Source organism: Strongylocentrotus purpuratus, unplaced genomic scaffold (genome assembly GCF_000002235.5).
Source record: "Strongylocentrotus purpuratus isolate Spur 01 unplaced genomic scaffold, Spur_5.0 spur5_scaffold_17, whole genome shotgun sequence".
Lineage (NCBI taxonomy): Eukaryota > Metazoa > Echinodermata > Echinoidea > Camarodonta > Strongylocentrotidae > Strongylocentrotus > Strongylocentrotus purpuratus.
The window spans coordinates 2,466,653-2,483,562 of NW_022145602.1; the positions used below are offsets into that span (position 1 = coordinate 2,466,653).

Sequence of the window (16,910 nt, forward strand, 5' to 3'; positions counted from 1 at the left end):
TTTAAACTTTTTATTGATAACAATTTTCATGAAACAAGGCCGTTTGATAGATGTCTGTAATAAAAACCCCAAAAGGCCTACACATACGCACATGCACACACTCACAATTCAACATACCCTTTTCCCCAATCTCAATTGTCTCTTTCTCTATTATAATGTATCCTGATAATTCAACATCTACTCTCTTAATTATCTATCTTTTCTAACTAGGATCAGGATATGGGCCAAAACATACAGAAGGCCATTTATTACTTATTTATTCATACTTGTTTATAACTTTGACCTAATAAAATGGATAATACAACCCATTGAAACATGTTTTTTATGAATCCCAAAGTACTGATTTGTATAGACCCACGACAATAAGCCTCCAGATATAGGTCAAACAAATGTTCAGAGACACTTTGGGAAAACAAATAATCCATGCACTTTGTAACTAAATGATTTAATTTTGCTTTTAATGATACATTATTATATAAATATATGGGTAATTTTGACACAATTATCAAAGTTCAAATGTGAATTTGACCTAGTTTTAACCCACATGTATTATAGTCAGCTAATTGCCTACAACCAGTTCTTCTACTACACGATTTGTCTATTCCGATACGGTCTACACCCAGCCTATCTACTATGGACTTTTAATCATTTAATCATGTTTATTAGACCTTATGGATAGGAGACGAAATGGGCATTAGAAATACTAATAATTAGATTAAATGAACAATATACTAAATGGGTAATGGACTTATTGGAGATTAGACCAAATGATAAGTAGACAAAATCATGATTAGACCATATGTGTAGTACAGGAACTAGTTGTAGACCAACAGAAATTCACAGTATAATCATTAGACTTGAACAAACATGGCCAATACAAGAAGATAACACACAACTGCAATTGGAGAAAACTGTCCAAATATTCACCTAGGATGGTTATGCTTCCTAGTGCAATTTTTAAGAAAAAAATATTTTGGTTGAAGGAATCGCTGGCTATAAAACTTGAAAAAAGATTTGGTGGATAATACCCTCCATCATTTGGACTGGACAATACAGAATATTGATTTATGGCTCTACGACTTGAAACAACCTTTGCAGGGGGTATGATAGATGCACATCTTTAATCATGTGATTAAAGAATCATTTGGAACCTCTGCTAAATGTTAAGAATAACATGAAAAACAAGAGAGACAAATTCATTAGCAACAGCTCAAAAAAGCTTCAGTATTATATAATAATAACAGTGAACATTTGAAATGTGCCATGTATGTCATTACATTACATTATATTTATGGTTTACATGAAGTAATGAAGCCGTGCTTATCAATGCCTTAACCCTTAAAGATGAAGTTGAGTTCTAGTCATGCGATTGCATTGTGAAAGAAACGGTGTGGAACCGACCAGAAAAGGTTGATCATCTAGCATATAAGAATTTGTGTGTATTGCAAGGTTCTGGAATCATCAAAATGATAAGAAATTTGGCCAAGTCTTGGTAAAGTTACAAACACTTGCACAGAAAGATGTATATGGGACTACACGAACACGTGGCGTAAAAAGCCGGCCCCCCCCCGATTTTTACGATGTTACATGCATATTTAGAATATGAAGGCATTTGAAGAACCATGCTTTTCAGGGAACATGTCTTAACTGATGTTCTTCCACGCTTGCATAATAAGAATGAGTAATGCTCACAAATTATTTTTCACCTCTTCCCAGAACTCAACCTTCTCTTTAAAAGATCGAGGAACTCTGGTGATCACACAGTTGGAGGAAGGGGGGGGGGGATGACAATATTATTTATGAATGCTGTACAGTCACTACTTGTTGTAATTTGTAATATCATAAACTTGATATCAAATAATGCATATTACTCATACATAAAGTCATGAAAGCATGAATCTGTGGGGAAAAACGTGAGTCACCATCACATGATTTCAAAACAGTTACTACAATGTATGGATTTCACGATGAGATATCAGCGTTTAATTGCATCATGCGACTTTCAATGACAGGTTTCTTTCATAGTTCTGCATCTATTAAAATAAACTTGATATCGGGGGTGGGCTTCCCCCTTTGAAGATTCTATCACTTGTTAGTTTCCTGCAGACTCCAAATATATCTGTCACAATCTTGTTTTATCTTATGATTACTTCATTTGTCCTGTAGATTCCAAGTTAAGTCAAGTTCTGCAGAATCCAAGACTAACAAAGTCTATGATTTCCTCTTATGCTCTTTTCACTTGGGGGAGTGTTGTGGTCGAGTGGTTGAAGGCGCTGGAGATGCGAAGGTCGAGGGTTTGAATCCCGACACGGCACTTATATCCTTTGACAAGATATTAACCTACACTTGCTACTCTCCACCCATGTGTTAAAATGGGTACCCGGTAGGATGCGACCCTCATTGTTGGTCAAACAGTTTTTGAGCGTCATGTAACGCCTGGCTGGAATGCTCCCCAGGGAGTGGAGATTGTTTACACAGTGTGTGCGGGCAAGTACAGAATCCAATGACCGGGTAATAGTATATCTGTAAAGCGCTTAGAGACATCCGAGATGTATTAAGCGCTATATAACAGCTGAATATTATTATTATTATTTTCCTGCAGATTCCAGGTCAATTTTAGTCCCAATCTCTTGCATCTTAATGATCCTTTCACTTGTGAGTTTCCTGCGGCCACCATGATGGTCTCCTTGCCTCTAGATCAGCCTCTGCTCCATCTTCAGTGGTGACCTTGAGCTTGTTACCTCTATGAGAGAGAGAGAGACAGAGAGAGAGAGTGAGAGAGAGACAGAGAGAGAGAGAGAGGAGAGGGAGAGAGAGAGAGAGAGAGAGAGGAGAGGGAGAGAGAGAGAGAGAGAGAGGAGAGAGGGAGAGAGAGAGAGAGAGCGAGAGAGAGGGAGGGAGATACAGAGACAGAGGGAGGAAGAGGATATGGATTATTGCATGAGTAAGAATGTGAAGACAAAGAAAAAGGGAGGGTGGGAAAGAAAGAGAGATAGAGAGAGAGAGAGAGGGTGGAAAATGAGAGAAGGGGGGGGGGGGGATGGAGGAATTACAATTGTTGGATGGACAAATTTGAAAAAGAAAAGAAAAGAAAAAGATTAGGAAGAGATTAGGATTATCAGGGAAATAAGAGGAAGTAGAAAGAAAGGGACAAAAGGGAATCAGGAGTATGGAAAAAAAGAAAAAGAGAGAGAAAAGAAAGGAACAATTTCATTTTAGTAAATCAATTGTTAAAATATGACAGGTGATTCTAGAAAGTGGATTCCCATGCAGTTCACATGGACTTTATACAGATGGCTGACCTCTAAATGGAACGTTATGTATTTTATCAGCATCCTGAATCCTTAATTTGCACTTTCCTTAGTGAAAAAAATGGGGAGTTTTAAACACCATTGTTGTAGAGGCACAAACTAATTACATTTTATTGACACGACAACATTTTCAACTTACATGAGAGCTGTCCTGAGGAGGGCAAGTCCATTATGATGTAGGTGACATCTGAATTTCCCCACATTCTTTCCCTCAGCAGTCTTGATGCTTGTACCAGCTGGGATAGTAGGTATTGCATTCCTAATACGTACAGAGAAAAAATTTGGGGGGGGGGGTACATGTATTATCATTTCTGGGGTAGATGTCTTGAGCCTTTGGAGGCCAAGATGCTATCTTTTTATAATTTTTTCTTCTTCTCTTCTTTTTGTTTTGTTTGTTTGTTTGTTTTGTGGAACAAGTTGCCAGAACAACTGAAATCTATAGGATCCTATAAAACCTTTACCAATTCTCTAAAGACATATCTTTTTCACCACTTCATAAATAATCAAAATCATGAACCCAGTGCATTGTTTTTGTTTTTTGTTCTTTTTATTAAAGTGCATAGAGACATATTTGCCTATGTGTTATGCACTATATAAAAATGTTTAATTATTATTAACATGCATTAAAAGTTGATAAATGAAAATAAAATCCAAGCATTAATCTGAAATTTCAATTACACTTAATGATGAGCACAACCACAATATGTATATGAAGTCACCCCCCCCCCGATAAACAACTATAGTGAAATCATTCGTCATTGCCTTGTACCGGTAGGAGAACCACAAGAACTAAGAACCCAGTGAATGTGAACATCACAAGGGTCTTTAATGGACTAGTCTTATTTTATCTATTTTATTCAAACAGGGTTGCCTCTGCAGTTTTAAAAAACTGCTGTCCTTGAGGGCCCTTGATTAAAAACAATGCAAACATTAGGTTTAAAAGTATTATGCAAAATTTACATAATAGACAATTCTAATGCAGAACTTACGGCAGAATGAAAAATATCTACAACAAATTCATCAATTGTGATTAAAATTAAAAACAAAATTGAAAGTAAAATTCCTGCCAGTCACAGTGACGACAAAACATCTGGACCGGATTGGACCCATTGATATATACTTCATCTATTTCATTTTTCGCCTCGACAGGGTCTTTAACTCTTATCGTGCCATAATGAATACAGCCCAGAGCCACAGGGCTAATCCCCATTGTGCCAAACCTCAAATCCCCTGTGCCAAGTTAATTTTGAGATAATCGGATTAGCGCGATGGTACTATCAATAGCACATGCGAAACACTAGGCATTGTGCAATGGGCATGAACAATAACTGCTATTACGAATGCGAGCATGCATGCACAAAGCAGATAAGCAGTAGCTCGCTCGCATGAATGAAGCAACCAATCGATAGCACGCTTGCGTGTACAAAGCACTTTACCGATAGCGTGTAAGCAGCCTTATGGCAGGATACGAGTTAAAAGAATTGGCCAAATGTGTATTTCAATATTATATTCCTCTCCTTTATTCTCACCCTGCGAGCTGGATCGGCATGACTCTTTTTCTGATGACTCCGGTATGATGCGTCCTGGCGGTGAGTTCTTGGCCCAAGTAACAGCCCTTGGTAAAACTCACTGAAGAAGAAGAACAAACTAATGATTACTGACATGAAAATAAAGCTAACATACATACGTGAATATGGGCAAGCCTAAGGTATGTCTTATATAGCACCAAGTACCAACTACACTAAGAAATGAAAAATATAATTCTATTTAATATTTTCTCTGCTTGATGCTCTAGTAGGTTTATCACCTTGATACAATAATACTTAAAACTTGATCACCGACAAAGAAGGAAAAAAAATGGTTACTGACATGCAAATAATGAAATTATCAACAACAAATATTAACAAGAATTTAAAAAATTATATATACATGCACGTGTACTGGCAAGCCTTAGGTATGTCCAATATATCAACAAGTATTAGAGAACTATATTGTGGAATTGTGAGTGTAAAATAGCATGAAAGTTTTCATTATACAGTTGTATTTAATATTTTCTCTGATTTGAGCTCTAATAGCTTGAAACAATGATTGGTAAAGTATGAGACAAATTAGCTTGCAATTGACATATACCGTGTCAATGTGTAAACCTGTTGTGGGCAGCTAAAAGACTTGATTACATCCTTGCCATACAATTACATCATTTCATTAGAGATGATATAAGGAAGTTTTTTTCAAATATCGAGAAAGTAACCTGAGCAAAGTGAGCGTAGTGAACAGTAACATTATTCACAACACTACTTTTACAGCACTTCAAATCATTTTATTTTTTTTATTTATTTATTTATTTTTTTTTTTGGGGGGGGGGGGGGGGGGCTTTCAAGATATTTCAACTTTTTTTTCTTCCTGATATTTATTTTTGTTCCCCCTGAACTTTTCTCAATTTATTTGAAAAATCCTGAAGATTGGTATCTCTGTTTCATGAAAATGCATCCTGCATCCGAGTTCCTCCCAACCGAACAGCACTTTTAGGCCAACATTGTAAAATTGTATACACTAGTTATGAATTCAGTGGGAGGTAAAGAGAAGAAAAAAAAGAAAAGAAAAATGGACTACTTGCCTCCATTCATGAGAGCTAGATTGGACTCTAGAGGGAGACAATCTCCTGTAGGAAGTTCGTTGACCCCTTCGGCCACGCCCCACTGATAACGATGCATCATGTAATCTTCTTCATTAACTTCTTCAATACCAGGTACTGTATAACATATAAAGAACAATACATGTAATACAGCCAGACTTAAAGATAAAGATCAGTTCTGGTCATGCGATTGCATTGTGAAAGAAATGTTTTGGAATCGATCAGAAAGGTTGATCATCTAGCATATAAGTATTGGTGTTTACTGCAAGGTTCTGGAGTCACCGAAATGATAAAAAATTTGGCCCAGTCTTGGTAAAGTTACAAGCACTGTAGACAGCAAGATGTATATGGGACTACTCGACACATGCGCAATATCTATCAGGTCCAAATAGATACAATAATTTAACAAATATATCAATTAGTAGGTGGTTTCTCGGCAAAATTTGTATCATCACGTATTAATCAAAACATATTCTTTCACAGGATTGGTAATAGGAGCTACCAAATCACTTTTTGAGAGGGGGGCGTTTCCAAAACTGGTCTTTACCTCTAAAGTTGGTATAACAAAGAATTGATTGCTTTGAATTTAATGGGGTTCCAATGGCAATAAAAAATGCCCTGCAAACAAGTTATTGCTGAATGTACATGTACAAAGTGCAGTATGTAATATGGCATGACTAAATGTTCCTTCTCATTGAAAGTTTGGATTTTATTTACAAACTCGTTAACATTTTTTTGAGCCTTCTATCTTGATCTTCATACACTCAAGCTTGTGAGAAAAAAAAAGACTTTTCAACATGATATCCTTATTTACATTGAGCTGCAACAATTACGAGCTCTGTTTTCAGTTAGCTTCATTTCCTTAATCATTGTGACTGTTAAAATGTTTTACGTGAAATATACTTTGCATTAATTTGGTTTTTCAAAGATTCAGAAATAAAACCAAACTTAATTGAATTGCTGTTTTAGTTTCTTTTCTTAATTAAAGATAAAGACCAGTTGTGGTCATGCGATTGCATTGTGAAAGAAACGTTGTGGAATCGATCAAAAAAGGTTGATCATCTAGCATATAAGTATTGGTGTGTACTGCAAGGTTCTGGAATCTTCAAAATGATAAGAAATTTGATAAAACTACAAGCACTGTACACAGAAAGATGTATATGGAACTACCCCCACACGTGCGTTATATCTATCAGGTCCAAAAAGATATAATAATTTTACCAAATATATCAATTAGTAGGCGGTTTCTCAGCAAAATTTGTATGATCACGTCTTAGTCATAACATATTCTTTCACATGGTTGGTAATAAGAGCTTCCATTTCATTTTTTGAGAGGGGGGCGTTTCCAAAACTGATCTTTACCTTTAAACTTTTTAAACAACTGTATCATTAACACTAGAATTAAATAAATCTAAGGCCATGGATGCTCTTTTGATTAGCCTCAATGCCCCTCTCATTGGCCTTGGAAATTTTGTGTGCCCTTTCCAATTCTTCCTATTTCTGCTGTAAAGGAATGTGCCCTACAGAAAAGTGGCTTTGCCCTAAAAATATTGAAATTTAAAGATGAAGTTGAGTTCTGGTCATGCGATTGCATTGTGAAAGAAACGGTGTGGAACCGACCAGAAAAGGTTGATCATCTAGCATATAAGAATTTGTGTGTATTGCAAGGTTCTGGAATCATCAAAATGATAAGAAATTTGGCCAAGTCTTGGTAAAGTTACAAACACTTGCACAGAAAGATGTATATGGGACTACACAAACACATGGCGTAAAAAGCCGGCCCCCCGATTTTTACGATGTTACATGTATATTTAGAATATGAAGGCATTTGAAGAGCCAAGCTTTTCAGGGAACATGTCTTAACTGATTTTCTTCCACACTTGCATAATAAGAATGAGTAATGCTCACAAATTATTTTTCACCTCTTCCCAGAACTCAACCTTCTCTTTAAGGCCTGTAAACACTGTATACATATACATCATTGTCATTGTCATCTTGTTATGATTGCACAAAAATATACAAATGAATAACATTGAACTTGAATTTGAATTTTAAATAAATTGCATTTAGTGTAAATTAAGACAAATAAGAAATATGGTAAGCTACTAAATGGTCATTTTAATGAATGCAATGTCCAACTCTAGAACCTACCTTGACTGCCTTGTGGGACGATGACCCTCTGACCTAGACCTTTGACCCTAGGGTCAGTGAAGAAATGAGATGGGCCGGATTTAGATCCTGGGCTAGGGGGAGGAGTGGGGCCAGGACTAAAGATGGACCATACATGGTACTCAGAATCCAGTGATGTGATATCCACCTGAATATCATGTGAATAGGAAAAGAAACATTAGTGCTGATAATGATAAAAGATGATGATGATAGTGATGATGATTATGATGGTCATGGTCATGTTGGTGATGATGATGGTGATGATAATGATGTTAGTACTTAATGTATAGTGCTTTACAAGATGATGATAGTGATGATGATAGTGATGAAATCCAAATGAAGCAAGGTGCCGAGTATTTGCGGGAGGCGTTCAAATAAGTCATGAAAAACGGTACCTCACCCCCCTCCCCTAATTTTAAATTGGATTTACAAATTAAATTGATCTTTTCGACAAACTAATTTATTTTTTTTTATCTGGAAATTATAAGGCCTCGGTACTGATGCTAAACGACTCTTAGGAAATGAAATTTAACCATCATTATTATTATGATTTACCGGTATGTATTTATTTATTTACCTATCATCAATTAATTCCCTTTGAGTTTCACCCATAGTTGTATAGAGGTTTACTTTCAAATGGTTATATCGCCTTAGTGGAGTCCAACAGAAGGACATTATTTTGTATAGGTTTAAATAGTTAAAGCCCTTCTGACTCAAAACAGAGGATATGACAGAGATAATCACCTTCTTCCTGATTCTGTAGAGTTTGAGATGTTTATGTAATTCCTGCGAGATGGCGCTATCACACTCTAGAAGGTATGACTGTGTGTCTCCCTCTGGATCTTTACTCCACTGGTAACACATAACATCATACAGGACTCGCCCCTGCAATACAAAGATAATAATACTTCTAATAATAATAATGCAAATATTATTGATAGTTAAATTAATAAATAATACCATAAATAATAATAGTAATAGCACAATAATAATAAAAATAATACATGTATAGAGCGCAGAAACTATCCAACATTAGGTATATATTCTACTGCGCTACAAGAGCTCCTGATATGCTTAGATTTACATTAAATTAAAAAGATGTGTTTTCAGATTTGATTTAAAGACATTTACGAACGGTGATTTCCTGACTTCAAAATTCAAATGGCAAGTTATTCCAGAGTTTTGGGACAGCACAAGCAAATGCTTGGTCACCTAGCTTTGATAATGATAATAATAATATTAATGATAATCTTATATTTATAAAGCAGATTTTCATTAGATACAACGTGCATAACCAAGAAATACTTTAAACTTCAATTAATGTCACTTACAAAGCGCATAAATACATTATATTCGCAAGATGCAATTTACTCACTTGTTTATTTAGAAACATGGAATAGATGACCTCTTGACCTTCGCCCCCATTCAGCTGCTGCACGTCATTGGTCATTAACCCTGAAGTAGGTCCTGAGCATCGCGACCTTTTACCAACATCAGACTACGACCCGTCAGTCTTGACCCTACAAAAGGAGAAAAATCAGATGAAAGTACAAAAAAATGAGTGGTTTAAAGGTACTACAGTATGTCCCATTTGGAGGCCCAAAAAATGAAAAGTTTAAATTCCAACGGCATTTGAAAGACAATACAAATTTAGAACCTCCCTAAAAAGGGTGGGGCTTGAAAATGTCTTCAAGTGGGAAAATAACGGCTATTAGTTGTCAAATCGACTTAGGAGCTATAGAGCCAATAAGTAATAGTCTTGATTTTCAGACCATTTTACTGAAAGGTCATACGTTTTATGCTGCGTAAAGATTTGATTAGTTAATTTTGGCCATCACAAGAAGTGGGTTATTGATGTAGACAAACGCTCATGTTCCCTTTACAGCTCATTTTATGTAGGCCTATGTTATTACCAAAGACGAAAAAAAGCCAGTCAGTCACTCAATAGTGTCTGACAGTGAAGTCTAGCAAGTAAACAGGTTTCCTTGCATAATTTGAATATAAGGACACTGCTAACGTTTAAATTTCACAGATAGGACATACATGACATATTCATAATTCCTGCAAAGTTCTACAGAATTTGAGGTTGGCTGCAAAAGGGACATAGTACCTTTAATGTATAGGAGAAATTCCCATCACTCCTGGCATTCCAATATCATTACCGCAGTCAATGACCAGCTGTCTGATATCTTAAACATCAGGGCCCTTTTTTTAATAAAACTTGTTATCAATAACAAATGCTAAATATCTATGACATATTTGCTCTCAGCCAGTCAAATGCAATGATTTCAATAGCTTAATATAACAGTTATTATAACCGGTTATTGGTAAAAAAAGTTTAATGAAACAGGGCCCTGGGTGGAGAGAGGTAAATTTGGGTTAGTGGCTCGCTAAAGGATGGTATCAATGAGCTGGCGGTCGAACCCTTTGAGCTGTCCACTAAGAGTCATGTGGATGAACCAATGTATTATGATCTATTCTAACCAATTATTTGTATATAATGAAATTAATGTTCTTTGAAAGAAAGACCTTTCCTTCGAGAGGTGACCTTGATTAAGGACTAAATGTCCCCAGATTTGATGGTTGATAGCCGGTTTGCCTGTTTTACCCGACTGCTAAGAAAGCTAATGCTTGGAAGAAAGCGACCAGGAGACTGACGGCTTTAAGTCCTCTCTGAGGGACTTGGTAATGGGGATCAATTGGTTTTAAATCCGGGACCTCCAAGTTATGATACCACTACTACTACTCACCATTCAATGATGGATCTGCTGGTTTGAGGCTATTGTCTGAAGAACATGTCCTTCTGCTAGCCATGGTAGTTTGTAACGCTCCCCTCAACACGCCTGCCTTATTTAGGCTCCGGTAACATCTATTACATAGCTGATGTATAGGAGCCCACTTCATACGCATAGCAAAGACTCCTAGAGCTCGCGCTTCCATGCTGAAAAGCTAGTTCTGAAAGGTAAAGAGAAAAAACATGCACATGCATACAATTTAACAAATTATTTCATGAAAGATAGCATTTTGAGGCTTAGTAGTGTAACAGTTTGAATTTGTCTTTATATTTCAGTTAGTAAATTTCTCATCTCTTCCTTATCCATTATTACATATTCATTTATATATTTGCATTCTTCATTTGCATATTCATTTTCCCTGCTCATGTTCCCATTTCATTCACCTTCTTACAGCACAGTCTTTCAGTTGCACTACTGCCACACCTTATTTTCCTCTCTCTCCTTCAAACCCATTCCCTTTGTTGTCTTCTCATTCTCTATGCATGGTTGCCTTTTCCTGCCCTAGCAACATGCACTTTCTCTTCTCTCATTCGTTCTCTTTGCCTCTCACCTTTGATCTATCTAGCCTGTTCACCTCATTCATTTCTCTTATCACATGACTTTCTCCTGATTGGTTTATTTTGTTATGATGCCTGAGTTGTACTCAGAGCCATGTTATAATATTGAGTATTAAAGTTAGTTCTGTTCCGTCCTTCTTCGTGTGAGGTTGTGTTTTCTCCTGTCTTGGTTTACTTGAGTTTTGTTGGAGAGTTTGGATTGTTTTTGATGCAGCATGTTCGATGATTGATTTTGGTTTATAAGTTCCCTCGGTTAATAAACACGTTACAATTGGTGGCAGCGGTGTTTCTGTGTTTTATCCAGATTATTTCGAACCAATTTCGCCATGTCGTGCTTTCATATTTTTGCTGCTGTTTGCCTGTACCTTGCTTCTGTTTTCACCCTCCTTCAGCAAGCTTGGTGCTAATTAGCAAGCTATATCATCATACATCCTCTTCTTCAACTTCAAGCTCGCCATAGTTCTACGATTATTTTGGTGAGTCACCAGTTGATAATTAAGTGTAGTTCACCCTACTTCATTAATTGGGACATTCTTGTTGTTTTACAAGGTTCTCCCTTCTTGGTTAATGTGGGTTATGCTGACTTTTCTTGAATTGTTGATGTACAAGACTCATTTTCACCACTCGAATATCAGTCTTATTGTACTACTTGTGGGTACCTCGTTAGATATTGCTAGCCTTGTCGCAGTTATTCTTCATGCAGTGATCCTGTTGAGCCAGCTTTGAGGTTAATCTTCCTTTTTCCGCCTGTAACTTGCATGTACACCACCTGTACATGTGTATGTTCATCCTTCATCAGTTTGATACTTGGATCGGCAGCTCAGGACTTGTATTTTCTGACAATCATTGATTGTTCAGGTAATTGCATCGTAATCCACAACTATTTGTCTGTTGTACGTACTTCCTCCTTTAGGTACTACTTTTCACAAGCTTATTTCATTAAGTCTTCGTCTAGTTGTTGGACTTGATAGAGCAGCTATATTTTCACACGTAATCGGGAGTGAGTTTTTTCCTGCACCCCTGTACATCTACTATACTTACCTCGTAGTCCAGCCTTTCTTCACCGTCGCCTGGCGTAGGTTATTGGTTGGCTACATATAGTTATTGTATATTATATTGCTGTGGACAGCAGTCTACTTACCATGTTCCGGATAGATTTACCCGAGATTTTTACCGGGAAGGATGGGAGAGATTTTGCCCAGTGGGCAAAGCGTCTGAAAGTTGCAGCCGAAGTTGACCCTAGTACAGAGAGTCGTTTGCATGTCCTCCTTCCTTCTCGCCTGGCTGGATCAGCTTTTACGGTGTGGGAGAATCTTCCTTCTTCAACAAGGGCAAGTTTTGCAGAGAGTGAGAGAGCGCTTTCTGCTGTTTTTGGTAGAAAGAATGACATAGCCGCATTCCAGTCATGCATTAACGCCAGGACTAGGCGGGATGATGAACCTTTAGAGGTTTATGCAGCCGCTATCACAACTTTAGTACAAGAAGCCTTCCCTGAGTATGGGGAAAAGGCTCAAGAGGGAGAGATGGTCCGTAGATTTGTTGCCGGTCTAAGTGATTTCCTCCGAATTCGCATCGATGAGCTTGGAGTCTCAACCTTCAAGGAGGCCCTAGATTTTGCTCTTCAGATTGAAAGAACCCGCCTAAGACATGCCCAAGTTCCTAATCCAGACACTTTTGTTAAAGCCACCCGAGATGATCTTATCCGGCAGCTTGTCAACCGACTGGAGAGAATGGATAAGAGGTTTGACCACCTGGAAACTCAACTCAGCCATTACCGCTCTAAAGACAATGATGTCGATAGGCTGAAATCACGATTCAGTAATCACAACCTTCATCATTCACGTAACCCTTTTGCAAGGCAAAGATCACAGAGCCCTCAACACAGGTACACTGAGAGGTATGACCAGAGTTCCCCCCAGCGCTACCACTCACCATCACAACGCTACGAGTCTTCATCTACAAAACGATATCGATCACCAAGTCCTCGACCCAGGTACACCCTTCGTCATGATCAGTACCGTTCATCGAGTCCAAGTCATGGTCGTCCATCGAGTCCAGGTCATGGTCGTCCATCGAGCCCAAGTCACAGTTATCCATCTTACAGACCCCAGCAAGACGGACGAGCCTCCTACCAAGACGCCTTGTCTCGTCACCCTGACAGCCAGGAGGAGCCGCAGAATTCTCGTCCTTCTTCCACTCAGAGTTCTCAGGTGTGCACCCTTAATGCTACATCCTATTCTTCGGTTGGTACCCAAACCATGTCTGAATTAGAATCAGAAGTTCCTCAGCCTTCATCATCCCCTCCAACCTGCCTCCAAGGACTAGAGCCTAAGCTTCTTCACCACCAGAAGCTAGACAAAGACCTTGAAGATATCCGGCACATGGTTACCAATAATGCGAGGCCGACTGTCAAGGAAATACGTCGCAGCCAGCCTGGAAAGCGCAGACTTCTTTGGCAGCTTTCTCGTCTATCCATCCACAACGATATCTTGTATCGCACAAAAATGGACGAGAAACGATCAGTTAAGCTCTACCAAGCCATAGTCCCAGAAAGCTTAGTGCAAGAAGTTTTGAAGCTTCTTCATGGTCACCCAACTTCAGGACACTTTAGTGCAGAACAGACTCTCGAACGAGCGAAGTCATCCTATTTCTGGCCCTACATGCATAGAGATGTCCTTGATTTCTGCAAGACATGCAGGGCATGTGAGACGATTAGATCACCTAATCCCAGCTACCACGCCCCCCTCAAGAACAGACTCAAGCCGTACCGATCTGAGTGGACTCCACGTACCAGGGCTGACGTCCGATCATCTACCACGGACGTTCCTCCTACCTTCATCTACCTTCACCGTCCTTACTTCACCCCTCTGTCTGGTTCCCTACCATTTAGGGACCAGTCAGGGAATGCTACCCCCCTTCTTCCAGTAAATAACCCACCACCTGGGTTACTTGTTCCACCATCGCCAATTCAGGGACCGGCTGGACTTCTGCCAACACCCCCGGGACTACCTCCACCACCCCTGGGACTACAGCCACCACCCCCAGGACCCCCAGGACTTCCACAACGACCCCTGAGACGACCAAACCAAACTCGAACCAGATCTGGACGGGCTGTCGTCAAGCCGACGAGATATGGAGATTTTGTGTAACATTGTTTTTGCAGTCATTACTTGTTTAAAAGACAATTTCCAAAAACGTGCAAGACAAAATTTTGTACGGAAAAGAGAAAAAAGAAACGGATTGATATACCGGTACACTCACAATTTTAGTTTTAAATGCGAGATATCAAATACTCAAGGAGATTTTGATCTTTTCTTTTTTGGTCTCTGCAACAGAAGTATTTTTCTGTTATTGTTGTATAAGCACTGACTGCAATCTCAATATTTTCAATGCTATTGATGTAATGGATCTGTGTAAAGTACAGACATGACGTTGCTACATGTAAGCGTTTTTTTTATAAAGATAATGTAATATGCTATTCATGGATTCAATTACATGTATTCATGAATATTGGGAATTTGTGGAACAAGTGTTCTTATTTTGTTTTTGGAGATTCCAAATCATAACTGTATTTCTTGCTCATATTTTGAAAAAAGTACATTTGGGACAATCGCTTCTGATTGTCTTTAGCCATTGAATTGACTTGTTATTTTTTTTTAAAAAGAAAAAAGAAATAGGACAGTGACAATTTCTGTATTTTCGGTCATAAATTCATTGTCGACAATTTGTCGTCAGTTTGAAGCACTTCTGCCTTTTAAGATGGTGCTTCTACTTTAGTTGTTAGTACAGGGTTCAAATTAAGGGTTTTTATAGTTTCGGAATTCTAGTTGAATGTGTAAATAGATCATAGAGTTTGGCTTCATTGAAAGGGAAGTTTTGTGCTTATGTCGGAAAAAAAGAGAGAAGAAATTGATAGGTAAATGAAAAGTACCCTGATTGCATAACAAATTATATAGGATATGCAATTACGTATATACTCAAGTTTTGGGTTCAATGAAAATGTTTTTTTTATTACATGGTTTTGCTAGTAGTTTGAAAGGCAGCCAATTAATACGCACCTCTAGAAAATTGAGGACAATTTTTGCGTGGAGGGATATTTATGTAACAGTTTGAATTTGTCTTTATATTTCAGTTAGTAAATTTCTCATCTCTTCCTTATCCATTATTACATATTCATTTATATATTTGCATTCTTCATTTGCATATTCATTTTCCCTGCTCATGTTCCCATTTCATTCACCTTCTTACAGCACAGTCTTTCAGTTGCACTACTGCCACACCTTATTTTCCTCTCTCTCCTTCAAACCCATTCCCTTTGTTGTTTTCTCATTCTCTATGCATGGTTGCCTTTTCCTGCCCTAGCAACATGCACTTTCTCTTCTCTCATTCGTTCTCTTTGCCTCTCACCTTTGATCTATCTAGCCTGTTCACCTCATTCATTTCTCTTATCACATGACTTTCTCCTGATTGGTTTATTTTGTTATGATGCCTGAGTTGTACTCAGAGCCATGTTATAATATTGAGTATTAAAGTTAGTTCTGTTCCGTCCTTCTTCGTGTGAGGTTGTGTTTTCTACTGTCTTGGTTTACTTGAGTTTTGTTGGAGAGTTTGGATTGTTTTTGATGCAGCATGTTCGATGATTGATTTTGGTTTATAAGTTCCCTCGGTTAATAAACACGTTACAATAGTCTAGGCCTAGACCTATTATTTATTAAAGTTGTGAATGAAAATTATGAAATAGCACAAAATAGACTTTTCTCAAAAATTTCCTTTCTTTTGCACGAATAGATCTAACATACAGATTGCTTTATTTACAAATAAAACAGAGAATGAAAACTTGATGTTCAATCAGTCAATGACATTTTTGTTCATTCATTGCCATGCATAAATCTATTCTAGAGTCTATGCCCATAACGTTAGACCCTAACTTTGTTAGATCTAATTAGAAGTTAGAAATTATCGTGCAGTAGCCTAGATCTAACAGACATTGAGAAGTCACAGCTTGGCAGAAGGACTCTGTGAGTGTGTGTAAGTGCGGTATCTAGCCATACAATTCCAGTTTGAGAGAGAAAAGGAGTGAGCTGCTAGCGCTAGATGAGAGCCTTGTCAGCGATCAGCCGGGCCGGGCAGCGGCAGCGGAGCGGCCGAGGCTGGCGCTGGCCGAAAAAGGGGAGCATCTTATCTTCTTATTCTTGTCAAATCTTATTTTACTTTAACTTATTTTTACACCAAAACAAATATAACATTTCTCACTAAATTCAATTCACTGTTTTCATCGGCAATTCAATAGATATCAAGAAATATTTCAAACACAACTTACTTACCGGTTTCACACCTACCAATATAGATCTATGCACGAAGTTAATTTACGATAGCGATCGTACTGGTATTACGCAATTGGGTCAACCGTGACTGAATTTCTCGACTAATAATAGATCATACG

The 16,910-nt window shown here is 37.9% G+C and overlaps 1 protein-coding gene across 1 annotated transcript; it reads right to left on the reverse strand.

The window, feature by feature from the left end:
• Positions 1-2,507: 2,507 nt before the first annotated feature.
• On the reverse strand, positions 2,508-16,814 carry LOC594693 (putative transferase CAF17, mitochondrial). Its single transcript, XM_030988446.1, has 9 exons — positions 16,792-16,814; positions 10,866-11,070; positions 9,491-9,635; positions 8,860-9,000; positions 8,098-8,263; positions 5,929-6,063; positions 4,841-4,940; positions 3,451-3,570; positions 2,508-2,743 (listed from the first exon to the last, which is right to left on the reverse strand). Exons 3-9 carry the CDS (start codon positions 9,563-9,565, stop codon positions 2,650-2,652), a joined length of 831 nt encoding a protein of 276 aa, XP_030844306.1. The 5' UTR covers positions 9,566-9,635; positions 10,866-11,070; positions 16,792-16,814; the 3' UTR covers positions 2,508-2,649.
• Positions 16,815-16,910: the final 96 nt, after the last annotated feature.